We start from the raw sequence: 17,807 nt of genomic DNA, 5'->3' as shown, positions 1-17,807 counted from the left end.
CAACAACGGTTAAAGCGTATAATTACACTTTTTAAAAGTTTGGAGACCTAATTGATTTTTTAGGTAAAGTTTAGGGAATTATTTGACCCTTTTTACCTTAAATTTTTGAAAAAATATTTTTAAAAAATATGTTTGTTGGGAATAATTATACAAAAAAAATTAATTAATATGTTTACTGTTGTCTTGAAAACATAACAATTAAATTACCTAAAAAGTTAATTAACATGTTTGGGAGTTAATTTGATACGGAGTACAATTTTCTTATAATAATAATAATAATAATAGAGTACTATAATAAATACAGTATATCTAGGTGTGACTAATAAATGAAAATAATGGATAACATTGTTGAGGTAGTCATAATTAGACAGTATGTACAAGTTGAATTTTTTTACTTCATTCTTCCTTGTTGAGGAAGTTGAATTATTTTACTGAAATTGAAGATGAAAGCCCACATTATACCAATCGTTACGGCATGGACCATGCACGCAAATTATGCTGTGCAACCGAATGTACCTTGCAAGGTGCATACGGTTGTAAAACGGCGCCGTTTTGGTTAAAAAAATACGCGTCCCACTTAAAGAAGAAATCAGGTTCGATTCCAGTAGCATTTTTATATATCCAGAAATTCATAACTATATAACCACAATTTCATAACTATATATCCACAATTTCACAACTATATATCCACAGTGAATGAATGAAGTAAAAATTCACAATGAATGAATGAAGTAAAAATCCACAATGAATGAATGAATGAAGTAAAAATCCACAATGAATGAACTAAATATCCACAATATATGATTGAACTAAATATCCACAATGAATGAACTAAATATCCATAAATTCATAACTATATAACCACAATTTCATAACTATATATCCACAATTTCATAACTATATATCCACAGTGAATGAATGAAGTAAAAATCCACAATGAATGAATGAATGAAGTAAAAATCCACAATAAATGAATGAATGAAGTAAAAATCCACAATGAATGAACTAAATATCCACAATATATGCAGTGGCGGATCCAGAAATATTCTTCAGTGGGGGCAAAATATTAGAACTAACGAGCGCGATATTTTTAAAAAAATGAAACACTTGGAAACCAAATCATAAATATTGTTAACTAGAGATGAAAAATCAAAATACATCAAGATAAAAAAAATATTTAAAATAAAATATAAAACATAATTAATTAGATAAAATAGTTTGAATGAAAAACAGAGTATAAATCACTCATCTAACTATTAATATTAAAAAAGAAAAAAGAGAAGAAATCACAATGTTACAAATAAAAAATCCAATTAGAATTATCACTATTAATATTAAAAAAATGTCAAAAACAAAAGTTTACTCATCTCACTAATAATATTAAAAAAATAAAAGAAAAAAAAACCTCAATGTTAAAAAATAATAATAATAATAATATCAAATTAGTATTCCTACTATTGGTATTTAAAAATTGAAAGAACAAATTCAACATTTCAGGTTTTGAACTCTGGACCATTATGTATTACACCAATGGTTTTGCCATCTAAACCAAAGCAACTTTTAGTTAATGTTTGGTATATATACTATATATTGGGTGGGTGAGTGGGGGCAGCAGCCCCCACATTGTGGCTCCGCCACTGAATATATGATTGAACTAAATATCCATAAATTCATAACTATATAACCACAATTTCATAACTATATATCCACAATTTCATAACTATATATCCACAATAATACTATTGCTGAGAGTCGAACCTGCTTTTTTTCTTTTAAAGTGGGACGCGCGTTTTTAATCAAAACAACGTCGTTTTGAACCGTATGCACCATGCGCATGGTACATTCGGTTGTACAGCATAACTATTGGACCATGCATAGTTCAAGGTAAACTATTGATATATATACATTGTGGAATAGACCATTAATATATAAATAAATTCATTTTTATAACACTGTAGAAGAAGCCCACCCTATACATTTTTATAAAATTGTGGGGGAAGCCCACACTCTACCAATCATTATACCATGGACCATGCATGATTTAATTGCAAGGTAAATCACTGGGAATAATATTATAAGTTTAATTTTACTGTACTACATATATGGGTTTATATTATAAATGAACTTGTATCAATAGTTCACATTGCAATGTTGATCCACAATATAATTTTACTTATGCAGCAACATGGATGTGGATTGGACCACGGTATAATTCTGTCTACACGGTTATTCCTACACTATAAATTGACATGAAACATATAGTTCGTAATATAATTCTACGTACTTATGTAGTTGTTTCTGCCTTGAAACCTCGCAGAATAGGTGAATCGTCAGATAGTCTCAACTAATAAGCACAACTTTTGAAAATAAGTAGTCATGATATATTGAAGTGTTTTGTATTACGAGAGAAATGTGTGTTACTATTTGATTATATGTATTGAGTAAATCTTACGTTTATGTAATAGCTCGTAATTAGGTTACATAGAAAAATTATGTGCATCAGACTTGACAAAAAGGAATTTGGCAAGATGAATATATTGCATTTGTAATCTTTTGGTATGGGAAAATTCAAAAAAAATTCCAACTTTGCTTTGCGTACAATCTATATTCATTATTTATCTTAAAATAATTTTCAAATTATAATTTTTTTAATGTACTATATATACTTTAACTTTAAGCAGACGCTCATTAATTAATATAAATAGAATAATACATGTACGCAAGTCTTCCAACCCTACATGTCACGAGGGTGATGCCCGGGAACAAAGGGCATCTCCATGGACCATATACAAGTTATCAATACTGATTTATTTATATATTTTAATACAAATAATGTAATTTTTAATTAAATATAATTTGTCAACTAAATTAGATCACAAATTAAAATGATTATCCCAATACTCATAGGCAGAAGACTAGCATTTATAACTTTGATTTATGAAAAAAACCATGCAGGTCGGTTAATTACTTATTTGAAGATGCATTATGAGTAAAGCGGATTTGGGTTTAGCAGCCTATGATGATTTACCTCTTTATAATTTTTTGTTGATTAGGGCCACTTGGCGAATTTCACTTAAAAGGGCTTTAAGCAGTGATTGCGAACTTTTTTGTAAACTAAATACTAATATCTATAACATTAAATCAATTTTCTTTATGTATAGCATATGATATTTTATTATCCTGATATTAATAACTAAATTTGGAATTATATTAGGTCATGCTTATAGAATTTGATTCGAGTAATAAAAGAAATTATAATTGTATAATGATTATATTCGAACACACACACAGATACAAAATCGCTCATATGTGGTCATGTCATTAGGTGTGACGGTGTGGTTGTATCTGTGTCGTTGAATCAGTTTAATATAACGACAGTGGTAATTCTGAGGATTTTCGCGCGTTTTGGTAAGTGGGGGTGTTATAGTAATTACAGTGGTCATTTATAGCGGGTGGGTTCCAGAATACACCAACAATATTGACAACATGCACCAATAGTGTAATAAAACACCACAGTGAAACACACCAGTGATGTATTCCCGTGTTATGGTAATTACAGTGGTCATTTATAGCGATCAGGTTCCAGAATACACCAACAGTATTGACAACATGCACCAATAATGTAATAAAACACACAACAATGTGATTTTCCCTATTCTGGTGCTTTATGACGAGTTTACCCTTGCAGTTCGCTGAGTAGGAGAATGTACGCGAAAATACTGGAAGAATCTTGATTAATATGAATAATTGGATCTATCTAATCTAATCTAATCTAATCTAATCTAATATAATGGCCTATAAAATATAATTGACCGTATGACCACATCTAAAACATGGCAACATGTGATCACCCATATATATATATATATATATATATATATATATATATATATATATATATATATATATATATATGGTGGCTTGAGGAAACACTACGCTTCATATGACTTCAAGTTTTGGAAAGGCCTTCACTTGTCCAAATGGTACATTAATTGGTACATACATACCATGACTTTCACATGCAGTTAAAGTTATTGTTTTGTTTTTTCTTTTGCTCTTTTGATCGGGATTTGTGGGCTTCATTACAAAGTTAGTACAATAGAGTTGTGGTGATTTACTAGCACGATCCATATCTTTCCAAACTGGAATAAAGCATATAGAAATGTAGAATTTGAAAGAAAGTCGGTGATTGGTTTTAATTTGAATAAGTGGGGTAGAAGGGGGTATGGCAAAGGTTCCCATCTTCATAATATTATTCATACTATTGGAGAAATCTAAAATAGGGGAGGCCGGTCAGGGTCAGGGGCTGCTAAGTAACTTGTAGCTCAATAGCACCTCTGTGATGACTCTCTTAAATGAAAGATCAGTCGTGTACAACATTGTAATAGAGTTAGTAGTACTAAAAAAAAAAAAAAAAAGTTAAACATCCGTCAGTTGGCTTTCGTCCATCCCTTTTCTTATGGTGAATTGTATTAGTATAACTTTATCCCATTTTTGTGTGATAAAGTAGTAAAGTATACCAAAGGACTTATGGTTGAGCGACATAGCTGTGGCCCTTCAAATGAGAGTTCTCATGTTTGAACCCAGCTCTTTGTGTTTTGATAGGTTGTGAATCTTGTACAACTAGTACGAGAATCATATATGTTCTATCACCCAGTCATCCATTTCGGGACAAATTGAAAATCATTAATTATAATATTTATGATGAAGAATTGTATAAGTAATAAATAATATATAAGTAGGTATTTTAAGGGGGAATTGAAGCATGTTACATATGGTCCACAACATAATTTGCACCACAATTGTACGTCCCCACTCAAATTGGAATCTTTCATCGCGGGCCATTCCTCTCGTACACATACCGCGCTGTACGCCACCATAATTTAATTCCGAATATATAGTAAGAATGTCCGACTACTTATAACTTATATGAGATTTTATTGTATTGAAAAAATTAAGAATTTTTTTTATTTTATTTATTTAGTTATTTATTTTAAATTTTTATTCTTTAATTTTTTTATATCTGCAATTTTTCAAATTTAGTTTTGACACTATAAACAAAAATTTGAATAAGAGAAATTCAATAACATTGACCGGAAATAAAGGAAAAGATGACAGCCAGAGAAAAAGTTAGTGAATGTCGGAGAGGTTATCCCAATTTTAGAAAAAAAGAGATAACATTTTTTCAATTTTCAAATTGAAAAAAAAAAGTGGTTTGATTTTTAGTGGATCCGTAAAATAAAGTTAAAGGGAAGGTGCACTGTTGCTTCCATTTTCTTTTGTGTTCTGTATTTGTCTGTGTTTTTCTGTGTGTTTCTCTCGTTTGTGTGACGAGTTTGTTTTTCTCTCGTTTCTTTTGGCGAGTTCTTTTCTTCATAAGTGTGGGACATAAAAGTTGGTCATGGCGTATGCAAACTTCATTCTAGGTGACAAAAATGACAATGAAAAAGAACATATGCAATTCAGCTCAATGAATATATTGTCAACGGAAGGTTGAAAACAGATACTCAGGTGGTGTGCAAGACTTTCCAACCAAGGTCAGTCTTAACAACGTTTGATCAATTCTTCAATGATATTAAAGAAGCGTTAAGTTCATTCAACGATTCAGCTTCAAGTTTGTGAAACAGTCTGCGAATCAAGTTCTTTTGTAGCACTGCTAGGGAAGTTGTTTCTATGTCTGTAAGGAATGGTATACCGTTCCATTGATCATATTTGTAATTGTTTCAACTTATGATTAAATGAATGAGCTTCTTTATTTAAAAAAAAAAAAATGTATTCTCTATCCCTTCAAACATAGAAAGATAATTTATTCTCACCAACACGACAACCCCTTTAAGGTTGAGCTGCCGTTTACTCATGATCTTCCTAATGCAATTTATCTCTTAGGTATGATTTATAAGTTATTACAAAGGATTGAAATTTATGCAATGTACACCCTCAAATAGTACCTGGTTCCGAGTTTTTGTCATTATCCAGAAAAAAAAAAAAAAAAAGGATAATTTCTCTATCAATAAACGCACATTTAATATGTTCAATCACTTGCTATTTCCTCTTTATTTTCCTTATATCTTTTTGGTCAAGAAGGAAAGGCAATATCGATAGTTATCATTTGAAGAACACATACACTAATACATTATCGATCTTCCATAAGAATTTGTTGAAAAGGGAGGGGACAAAAAATAAAAAAATAAAAAATCAACCACTCAATTTTGCCCGTGGTTGTTTTGCACCATTTCTTGAAGAAATTATAAATGAGGAAAAATAGAGTACCTAAATAATACACATTTATCATAACGAAAAAGAAAAAAAAGTACACTGTCCCCTTTCATTATTAATTTTTTGAATACCTTCCTCCAGTTTTCTCTTTAATGAAATAATAAACAAATATCGAAAAATAAAATTAAAATTATAACAAAACTAATTTTTCTATAAAATACGAAAATAAAACCAAAAATCTCTCTCCCCCCTCCTGCTTTCCCTACCGGCATTCTCGATCTGACCCACATTTACATTTATACCTTCTGCATCGTCTGTTGTACTGTCGGCTCGATATTCCCAATGCCGCCCTCACTCGGCCGTACCAGTGGTGGCGGCGGCGGCGGACCCCGGTGTTGGCAAAACCTCATACCCTCCACCAGCCTCGTCGTTGTCATCGTCACTGTCGTCGTCTTCTTCGTTGTCGTCATTGTGGTCGTTATGGCCCGGCACCGGCGCCGGCGGCCATTGCTGCTCTGGCCGCGCCATGATTGGGCTGTTTTCGGCCTCTAATGGATTCATGGAAGCTTCGGGTTTGGATTTTTCTTTGTACAGAGCTTCAAGCTGGTGGAAATACGGGCATGTTTTTGAATCTTCCGGTCGTTTCTTGTTGCTTTCTTTCACTTTCTTGAAGTATTTGTTTATGTTCTCCCATTTCTCCTTGCACCGCTTTGCATTCCGGCGGTGGCCCAGTTTCTGCATCTCCGCCGCCACCTCCTCCCACAGCGGCCCCTTGGGGCCGTTTTCTTGGTACTTGGTGTCCATGTTCGTACGGATTCTGATCAGCGCTTCGATTTCCGGTTTCGGCCACCGGGAAGCGCTCGCGGAATTTTGGACTGGTGAATTGTTGTTGTTATCGGTGGCTGGTGGCGGCGGCGCTACGGAGGTTTGCGGCGGAGCTACGGAGGTTGGCGGCGGAGGTGGAAATTCGGGGGTTGGGGTGGTGGTGGGGATTTGGATGTTGTGTTGTTCGGCGATGGTTTGTAGGAGCTTAATGACGGCGGCTTCTTTGGCGGCCGCCATTGATCTTTCTTGGATTAGAAGGTCGTGGTCGCGATTTATTCTCGCCGTTTCTTGAGCCCTCCACGCTTCTTCTCTCGCCGTCCGCTCAATCTCCCGCTTCTCGATCGTTTCCAGAAACTTCTTCTGCATCTCCTCCTGTTTCTCGATCACATCTCTCATCACCCGCTCCAAGAAATCCTTCCGCCGCCGCCGCTTCCGCCCGCTCCGCCGCTGGATGTCCTCGTCGGACGACGTAGACGACGACGATGTCGGACACCACACCGAACAATTATTATTATTATTTCGTTTCTCCGCCTGCGGACCCAATAGCGGCTGTGACGGCGGCGGAAACGGCGGAGAATTAATCGGATTCGGAGCTCCAAAAGGCTCCTGAGTTGATGAAACAGTAACTTGAGCTCCCACCGGAACCGGAGACGCCGCCACGAAAGTAGTTAACGGCGGCGGAGGCCGCGGCGTAGAATGGTTCCCGAAAGCCTCGAGCTGGTCGAAAAACCGGTAACTTTTCCCGTCCGATTTGTAAGCCCGGCCGTCTTTCGTCCTCTTATGATACTTGTAAACGTTCTCGAATTTCTCCTTGCATTTCTTGGAACTCCGGCGATACCCAAGCTCCGCCATTTTCCTGATACACACACAACCTTAAAATCAGCCGCGGAAACCGTACAACCTACCCACCATTATCATCTATCATTATATGCTTCTTAAATAATATTAAATATTCTTATTTTGTGACAGTAGTGCAGAAATCTAGGCAAAATCATGCCAAAAGAAGATGATAGTTGAGGAAAACTAGGAAGAATCTAAATCAATCCTATGATGACAATAATCATCCCCATTCTAAGTGTCTTGCTAAATTTAGATAGCAAACTGCCAAAAGAGCGAAACTGAAACATCTCAAAATCCCAGAAAAAACTGCTGAATTATGGTGAGGATTAACAGTCATAATACTACACTCCATTCCTTTCCGAGCTACAATCTGTCACCCAAGAACCAACTAAATTGTTCGTTTGATCTACCCAGATCTCGAAAAGTGAGAGATAGATTGGAATAAAGTATGATTTTTTTAGGAGTAATAAGTCAATAACAATGGAAAGAAGCTAAGGAATTTATTGACCAACCCAGACTTATTACCAGATCGAGTATACTATACAAGCAAGAATATTATATTAAATCTTCTATCAACTACCATCACCATGGAATCAAAGCTTCTTGGATGAAATTTGAAAACCCCCAGAAAAGATCTGATCTTTATCTTTATCTTACCTGGAAACCTCTTCCCAGAGTGGAGCTTTATGGTTGGAGTCTCTGAACCCAGCATCCATTTCCGTCCTAATCTTCAACAGAGCTATAGTTTCCTGCCGCGGCCACCTATTCCCGCCGGAATTCCTCTCTCCGCCGCCGCCGCCGCCACCTTCCTCCGCTCTCGCCGCCCCATCTTCCTCGCCAAAATGAACCCCACCAGCCTCACTGCTGCTCCCGCCGCCGCTCTCCGGAGCTTCCGCCGCCCCATCTCCCGACCTGCTTACAATCCCACCTGAGAAATCCAACATCTCTCAAACAAGAGATGAAGAAGACGATGATATGATGATTATGCTCAGTTGGAAAAAAGAAAAATAATTATTTTTTGGGATTAAAACAGAAAAAAGATGGTGAATTCTATGGGGTATATGAACATGGGGAAGATGTGGTGAATTTTATTAATTTATTTCTGTGGGATCTGCCTGTCTATCTCTAAATAAATAATAAATATAAAATTTCTAAATAAATAAAAACAGTAGACTTTTTAACCGTTATTTTTATTACAGCATTATTTTTTTTTCCCTTTTTTCTATTTAACTTTTAGCTAGCAGTGGAATCTTTTGATATATATGGAGTGTATTTTATTTTATTTTTCTATAGATAATAATAAATAATTAAAATTGGAAAAGGATACAAATGTACATTTCACATTTCTTTATAGGAATTTTTAGTATATGCTATATTTAGAGATACTTCAAAATTAAGTTTGAAAGTTCAAATAAGAAATGATCATGATCACTAAACATAAACCTATAAAGGAGATAATAAAATTAAAGTATCAATTTCTAGAAAGTGACGGAGATCGGATATATTTATAATTTTTCTAAGTCACCAAGTGTCTAACTAGTTTAATGAGTACTTTAGACACCACTTAATTCACTGGTTCAGTAAATAGTATTTGGAAGAAAAAATTAAAATTTAAACTTCAAAAGCTATAGTGTGGGATTATGTCTAAAGTGGACAGATCCTTTATGCGCACTGACATTTGACCTGTCTATTGAGTCATTGAGTCACCGTGTAATTTACATCCTCCAAAATGTTTTATTGGATTGAAGTGTGAGGAACTCTTGGGATCGTAGAGTATATATATATATATATATATATATATATATATATATATATATATATATATATATATGAGTTCTACCACATGTACTTTCTAATTTTATTATCTAAATTTTACTCTCTGTTGTGACAGATTCTGAAAAGTTTTTTTTTTTTTTTTTTTTTTTTTTTTTTTTTTTTCATGTGAATCCCAATACAAGTATCTACATCAAAATTTTGTGTTTGAGAGTAGTACAAGTTAAGAGTACAAAACGGAAGTACACGTAGTATTTTCCTTTATATATTATCGTCCGTCCAGCTGACTATAATTAAAAGCCGTCCCATGTAGGTCAGCTTTGCTTTTTGGATTTCAGTATCAAGTTGCCTGCGTACTATTCTAAAATATTTACCAAATAAAATGTATAATTAATTAAATTGATGCTTGTATTTTCCCCCCTTCATAAAAAAAAAAAAATATTTTGCTTATCATTACGGATATATATATATATATATATATATATATATATATATATATATATATCAAGTTGTATCTAGTTCAATTGTGTAGATGTTTCTAAATATAATTTGATTACGATAGCACTTAATAATCATAAGGTTTCAAGTTCAATCAATGTGGGAGCTTGGCTTTCTTGGTTTGAGCCGGTCAACTATGTATAGCGTAGATTGGTTTATTATCTCCTTATATTCAATTGCCGATTAAGATTATAATGCGAGATTTATTCAAATCATACCTTTAGGTAAGAGTTGTGGATTTTTCTGTAAATTAAAGATATAACATTTAAAAAATAAATAAAAGTGGGAGCCATATATTCAATTAACTTAGTTGTTAGATATAGGTCATATTTTCATGGAAACCCATTTATGGAATGAAGTAAATACTGTCCAATTCTGTTAGGTTAACTGGAACCTACCCTAATAAATGATGATACTTGATAGCATTCTAATCACACTCATCTTTTATTTTTGTTTTTTGATTAATTGCGATCAGTGTTATGTTAATTTCACTCAATTTGTTCAATTATATTATCACTATATCGGCTTATCTCAATTTAAATATACTAAAATATAAACTACACAAATTATCATCCAGAGTAAACTGTCAATGACGACCTTGTGGTCTAGTGGTATAAAGTAACCCTTCTAAATGAGAAGTTATGAATATTAAATAATATATAAATCCTAAAATTTTCTTTAAAAATTTTCAAATTGCACTCAATAATGACGATGATTATTGCCGTATACTGTCAGTATAAGTTTAACTCAATAGTTCAGTAGGTAGTATTTTAAAAAAGATTATTGCCGTATACTATACCATAAATATAAATAGAAGAAATGGATATTTGGGTCCAATTCAATCAATGAGCCAAGTAAATGAATATAATGAACAATAATTACATATACACAATTACCAATCAACTCATATTATTACGTGCATGAATTAAATACCGTGAGAATTAAAGCAACCTATCATAAGATAGCAACTATTTATCATGTATTTGTACGTACAACTGTAAGTATGTATACCGTCGGCACATTTCAATACATTAATTTTAGCATATACTATACAGATAGAGATAGGGTATATATATACATTTATTTCAGAAAATTTTACTGTTGATAATAATGTTAATTATCTTTTAGTACAATTTCATGTATAATTTAGGTGTATAAAAATCCGAGTATGTAAAGTTAAAAGTTGGTATTATCCAAATATAATGGTCTTAGTATACAAGATAATTCTCAATGAGTCGGAAAGTATTGATGAGTATTGATTGAAAAAGTCCCCCACTTTTGATGGGTTCGTCAATTTTTGTTAATACTTAAGTAATCTCAGTTTCGCTAGATTAATCTTAAATTCACAAAACTCCGCCCTAGAGCTATTGCAGAGGTAAAATCACAACCGGTCAGAGTCTTCATATGCGTATAAGGCCGGGATCCAATCCACACATTCTATCATCCTGGATTTTCTTTTTTCAATCATGTTTCCAGTAGGATTAGAACTCGCACAATGCCGCCTTCAGTCGTGACATTAGGTCAGAACTACTACGCTAAATTCCGTGAGTCAATTTGTTAATTTTTATAGAATTAAGTGAGGGAACACATGTCGGTATTCTCGTTGACAAGAGTCGACTCAAGTGAATGAGACACTTGAAAAGACACTTCATAAGTCATTTATCTTTTCAGGTGGACCAGCTTCTCGATCTAAAATTAAAGGTCAAGAAATACACTCCTGAAATCAACACAATCAGGAATCACTGCACATATTATGTATATACCTATCAAAAATATTTCATCATGTATATGCAATTTGTATATATTATTTATTTATTGATATGATTTTTCTCATTTCTAAGCTAGCTTCCTAATATCGAAAAATATAAAAATGTTAATTGGAGGACATACACCAACGTTGCACGCATGATATAAACGTACATCAAGACACGAAACGGGCACCGTTTTTGTTGTCTGCATGTTCACATTCACATGAATGAGTGAGTGGTACGTAATTGTTGGAGATCATGACAAGACAACTCTAATCTCACTACAAAAACCTAGCAAGCTTCTTAGGTAGTTGTACGCAAGTAAGTCACGTCTCACAAATGTTGAGATTATTATTGGCCGATAAAGTAAATTAGACACTTTGTATTCAGATGGCACTTCTGTGATTCCCCTTGAAAAAAGTTACAAGATCGAATTGTGGTGGTGGAATATTGACTCTTTAGGCTACAATAAGTGGAGAGTAGATCTAGGGTTTGATAAATCGAACCCCGGTGGTGGGGTATTGGTAGATCGATCTAGGGTCTAATAATAATAATAATAATGGCGGGCCTGCAGCCCGCGGGGTGGGCCGAAAAAGCTTGCTCCTTGGCGAACCCACCCCTATTGAAGTAGGGGACGGGATGGCCCACCCCTACTGAAGTAGGGGACGGGATGGCCCGGCCCGACGGACAAAGCTAATTTCGACGGCTCTAGTCTAAAGTCACATTATGTTACAAGGTAAGAAATACGAGATAGAAATGTATTGATTAAATGAATTTGAAAAGATTGGGAGCTCGGTCAATAATTTTAGACGGTCAGACATTTTTCATCCTTCTATGTTACAAAAGATAGTTAGTATAAGTATAATATGATCTAAATTATACAAGAGGAGTCTCATTTATATTTGTCAACTACTAGTGTCATGATAACTTGTAACAAGTTACTCTAATATGGTGTGCTTTGATTAGCAAACAACTGTCGTCAATTAGGCAGTAACTCAAATCAATCAAGCGGCATGACAAGCTCTAGAGTAGAGCTGTCAAAATAGGTTAAACTCGTTGGACCAGCATGCACGTCTTGCAATAAAGACCCGCTAAATTGACGAATTTTTATGAGCTCTGCTTTGTCAGTCCGCTTTAATAATACTAGCAAATTTGTTAGGAGGGGCATGGTGAACTAGTTCAAAATCAAGACAGGTGTAGGTCAACCTAGTCTCGATAACCCCGGTGTTATTAGGGTTTATTGAAGACAAATTCAAACTTCCACTTCATTCCTTATTTTTCTCCGTCATTTGCCAGCTTATCTTCTCCTTCTTCATATAAAGTTTACAAATGGTGGAAGATTTGCAATTATGTAAAAGATGACAAAGACTACTTAATTACAGTAATGAAATTCTTTAATCATTAGGTACACGTACTTATCAATATTATAATGTTTTTGATGACTTAGTGAAAATGATTCAACTTATCCATTGTCACATCAAACTTGCCTCCTATATAATACAAAGTGCAATTATTAATTTTAAACCTAAATTGATAGAATATTGTGTATCTGATTAATTCAAACCAAATGAATATTCATAAGTCCAGTGAAGCGGCCTAAATCTGAAAGCACGGACCTGTTAAACATATGTATAACATTTAATGTTCACGCATAAAGCTATCACAGTCACATTATACTGAGCGAGATGTCACATATGCACCTTGAAACCCACATATGGTGATTGTATTTAATGTATGCTTAGTGTTTCCGGATAACTCAAATAAGTGTCTGAAAATTATAAAAAAAAAAAAGATTTAATTTGATAACTTTTACGGTTAACCTATTGCTCTCTCTTAATAGATAATTATACTCAAATTACTCTCACATACTCAAAATTAATAATATTTGCTATTTGATTAATTTAATATTTTACTATAATTACCTAAATTGCTTACAAATTTTTAATATCACGAATTGACTAATTAAACATCAAAAAAGGTGTTTTTGTATAGTGTATGTTAGGGCCATCAAATGTTGGGTGATATGGACAAGAAGTGATGAGGTGTCTGGTTGGTCTATTAAAGCTTAGGTCATGACTCCATATGCATTGAAAAGTTAAATGTACGTAAAGGGTTTATGTGATGAACATGGGAGGCATGGCATGTGAATATAGACATAAACCATGTGGTTACACTAACACTTCCAATTTATCTAGCATTAAATTAGCTCCTATTTGAAGAGGAAAACAAGATATTTAATTTGCATGTTAAAATATATAAATAAAAATAAACAATAAACAATATATATATATATATATATATATATATATATATATATATATACTAATAAATAGAAGAAAATGACACGGATCCCCATCTCAAACATAGAGAAATCGTTTCTTGTCCACAAAAGGTAAAATTCTCCTGTCACAAAGCTCTCACACTTCGACCCGACAGAATAGTGGAAGGGTGAATCACAGTGACTTTACGACTCATTAGGTGGAAAGACCATGTCTGGGGCCCACAAAGAACCTACCATATTAGGTGTAACTCCCATGTTACCACGCTCCCAGTGATCCTTTAAACCTAAATTAACTTGTAATATGAAAATTGGGCCACTATCATGACCCGATTGAAATTTTGGTGGTGGTGAAGTAAAACAAGGCCCATAAGAGTAAGCCCATACAATAATTGGGCCCAAAACATGGGTCCACTTAAAAGCCCACATCTAGAAACAGCCCAAATTGGCTGTTCAAGTGTTCAGACAAATAATGTTGAAAATGTAGTATGAGTCAATGGCATGAATCACATGATTCTAAAAGTCTCATCCCCCTCTCCCACAATTGTTGAAACTTTTGTTTCAAATATGAAGTTTTTTACAACCACCTTTTTGACTTGTCTCGAATCCTAAGAGAAGACCTCACTTGAAATACCTAGGACAAGAACATTGCTGGTTTGCCCCGAAAGTGATGGCTGTCGTACTAGAATGTCCAAAGTTCGATTTTTGCCAACACTTTCTTGGTTGAATTCGTCGCACAAGGTCTTTCTAGTGCAATTTACCTCTCATGTGTAATTTGTAAGTTACTGTACAGAAGCGGGACTTAGGACAAGTGGTGGGTGTCGTACTAGAATGTCAAAAGTTCGATTTTTGTCAACACTCTCTTGGTTAAGTCCATCGCACAAGGTCTTTCTAGTACAATTTACCTCCCACGTGTAATTTGTAAGTTACTGTACAGAAGCGGGATTTACCCAGTGCACACCTTCGGGTACAGAATAAATTGGGACTAGAACCTGGTTTGCTTCTGCAGCAGGAATCTTGCCAAAATATACATTAACCAGCCAAATATCATCTGGGAATCAGACATCACACAACATAGGATTATTCTGAGAATCTGAGTCTTGTTTATCACCCTGTCAGTCTGTATGAAATGGAAGAAGAAACTGAAATTCTGTGTTCATTTTCTTGAATAATTCCTTAATGAAAGCAATCAACAAAGAAGTAAGAGGTTATGAAACAACAGTATGAGAACTGTGTTAGCAGCAAAATATGATTCTATCATGAAAATATAAGACAACTCTTCACCATACAAAAGCTCTAGTCATTAATATTACAAGCAAAGCAGCTAAAACGACAGTTTTTGCGGCTACTACAGTCCTAAAAAGCATACGATCCTAAATATTTTTCCCGTCCAGAAAATCAAAGGAAATTGGGCGGATAAAGAAGACAAGAAGTTCTTGCAGTTTAAAGTAAACCTTAACTATTATTGTCTGCAAGCATTTCCTTCTGCTTCAACTCTAACGCCATTCGTTCATTCTCGAGTTTCATCCTCTCGTTCTCCATCCTCATCATTTCCAACTCGAAGTTCTTCTTCTGGCTAAACCTTTGCCACTTAAACCGCTCTTTCTCCAATTCCAACATCTGTGCTTGGATATGCAGCTTCTGCTCTTCGAGCTGAAGAGACCGTTGATCCATCCAACGCTTCTGCAAATTGCTGTCTTTCAACTCATCGGGTGACATTAGGTTCGCTTCTGCATTTGCATTTTGTGGCCGAAAACTCAAAGATTTGTTACAGTCTAGACTTCCAAAGCAAGCGTTTGGTTTCGGTTTCTTTGCAGGGCCGGTTTGAATCCCATAGGGAAAATTATGATTCTCCTCGTACTCATCGTGCTCGTCTAACTCAGCATCTAGATCATCGTCGTCATTGTCATCGTGGGGAGGCCTTCTCACGGTGTCGTTGTCATCGGTGTCATCTCGGGTTCGAAGAGCCAAGCGCAATGAACGTTGCAAGTCGGGGTCGGGAGGGAGGTGTAAACGGTTACCATTGTGGTAAGAACACATCTCTTCGTAGTGAAGGTGCTTAGAGCTTAGAATCTTTTTGACTTCCTCCTTTGCTTTCTCGGGTATGTGTTCCATCATATCTAGAAGAGACGGGTTCTCAACGACTTCGCAAGAGGTGCCTCTCCCGAGGATCTCGTTTAGTCTCTTGTACCTCTTGTTGAGATCGTTGAATTTATCCTCACATTGTTGAGGGGAAACGAAATGGCCCCTTTCGGCCATGACCTTTGACACCGATTTCCATTTCCCCTTTTTGTGTATATTCGCGCATTTCCTCCTCCCACCGTGCTCTGCAGAGGCCTCCTCGCCAATGTAGGAAACGGCGGTGATAAGTAACCTCACCATTTGATCGGTCCACTTCACACGGTGCCACATGGGCGTCTTCTTCCCCCTATTCGGATCATTGTCCTCGGTAAAGCTAGGCTCCTCGTCATCACTCACAGATTTGCCTCCCTCGCCTTTGCCATAATCACTCAAAGAGATATTCTGGCTACCAATTGAGAGGGGGAAGCCCTCGGGAATCTGCGAGTGAACCATTGATCCCTGTCTGGGATGAGGGTGAAGCCCAACAGGATGCTGTTGATGATGATGAACCCTCATTGAACCTTGTAAATCAAGACCCCCATAAGAACTACCAGGAATCATGTTCCCTGATGATATATTTCCTTCCATTTCTTGCTAACAAACCACCATCCAAATCAACCCTAAAAGGCTAAAACAAGTAAACAACCACTCCTTTCCCTAATCCCTACTACAATGGTTCAAAATTAAAGCAACTCCCTTTTTTCTCACAAAAAGTGAAATCTTTCTACCTCAGAACCAGAAAGCCAGAAAGGTATTCACTTCAAAAAGCCCATTTTTGACAAAACAGCTCAGAATACAGAAACACCCAAAAAATCATTTCATTTTACTCATCAACAGAAAGGCAAATCCATAGTCTATACCAATCATCAACTTAGATACAAATCACTAGTGAAAGAAAATCCAAACACAAACATTTCCTGACACCATACAAAGAAACCCATTAACACCAACCTGTAAAGCAAAAAATCTAACATCAAAGATACAAACTTTTCCAGAAATCAAGAAAAATCCTGCTCAGAAACACATGGGCAAGAGCAAAAAATGGTCAGGTAAGGAACTTACACATGATTTAAGAGGCGTCCTAATTATCTGCCGAGATTCCGGGGTTGAAGAAGGAAGAATACAAGAGGCAATCTGGAGTTTATACCCGTAAAAAGACAAATTTTCAGGCTGTATACTGTTAACCGTAGAGGGTAAAAGGGCTTAGGTGGTTGCAGTTTCAATGTGTGGGGCCGGGCCGGGAGGTATTCAGAATTTTTTCGTGTTCTCAAATCTCAACAAAGCATATATCCCCCAGAAAGGCTAAAAGACGCTTACGTCAAGTCTGCAACAAAACACCACTCTCACAGTCTTCTTCTTACGTTGCGTTTGCCGTTTGGTGTTCTTTGAACTTCACAACTGGAAATCCGATTATGAGTATTCCGTAGTTTGAACTTTGAAGCGAAAGGAATTTTATTTTATGTAAAATTTTTGGATCTATTCTCTCTTTTTTTTTTTTTTTTTTTTTC

General features: G+C 35.2%; 2 protein-coding genes across 3 annotated transcripts; both read right to left on the bottom strand.

Moving 5' to 3' along the window:
* Positions 1–6,302: 6,302 nt before the first annotated feature.
* On the bottom strand, positions 6,303–9,022 carry LOC109149548 (trihelix transcription factor GT-2-like). Its single transcript, XM_019297361.1, has 2 exons — positions 8,539–9,022; positions 6,303–7,897 (listed from the first exon to the last, which is right to left on the bottom strand). The coding sequence occupies exons 1-2, from the start codon at positions 8,823–8,825 to the stop codon at positions 6,568–6,570; spliced, it is 1,617 nt and encodes a 538-aa protein (XP_019152906.1). The 5' UTR covers positions 8,826–9,022; the 3' UTR covers positions 6,303–6,567.
* Positions 9,023–15,464: 6,442 nt separating this feature from the next.
* LOC109149549 lies at positions 15,465–17,707 on the bottom strand. Of its 2 annotated transcripts, none has more exons than XM_019297363.1 (3): positions 17,362–17,707; positions 15,631–17,250; positions 15,465–15,593 (listed from the first exon to the last, which is right to left on the bottom strand). In XM_019297363.1, exon 2 carries the CDS (start codon positions 16,885–16,887, stop codon positions 15,634–15,636), a length of 1,254 nt encoding a protein of 417 aa, XP_019152908.1. In that variant the 5' UTR covers positions 16,888–17,250; positions 17,362–17,707; the 3' UTR covers positions 15,465–15,593; positions 15,631–15,633. The 2 variants fall into 2 exon arrangements, with proteins under 2 accessions (XP_019152908.1, XP_019152907.1); XM_019297362.1 differs by having other exon boundaries at positions 15,465–17,250; positions 17,362–17,433; positions 17,617–17,701.
* Positions 17,708–17,807: the final 100 nt, after the last annotated feature.

This window comes from Ipomoea nil, unplaced genomic scaffold (assembly GCF_001879475.1).
Source record: "Ipomoea nil cultivar Tokyo-kokei standard unplaced genomic scaffold, Asagao_1.1 scaffold2159, whole genome shotgun sequence".
In the NCBI taxonomy this organism is placed as follows: domain Eukaryota; kingdom Viridiplantae; phylum Streptophyta; class Magnoliopsida; order Solanales; family Convolvulaceae; genus Ipomoea; species Ipomoea nil.
This window is presented reverse-complemented; position numbering and strand designations above follow the sequence as displayed.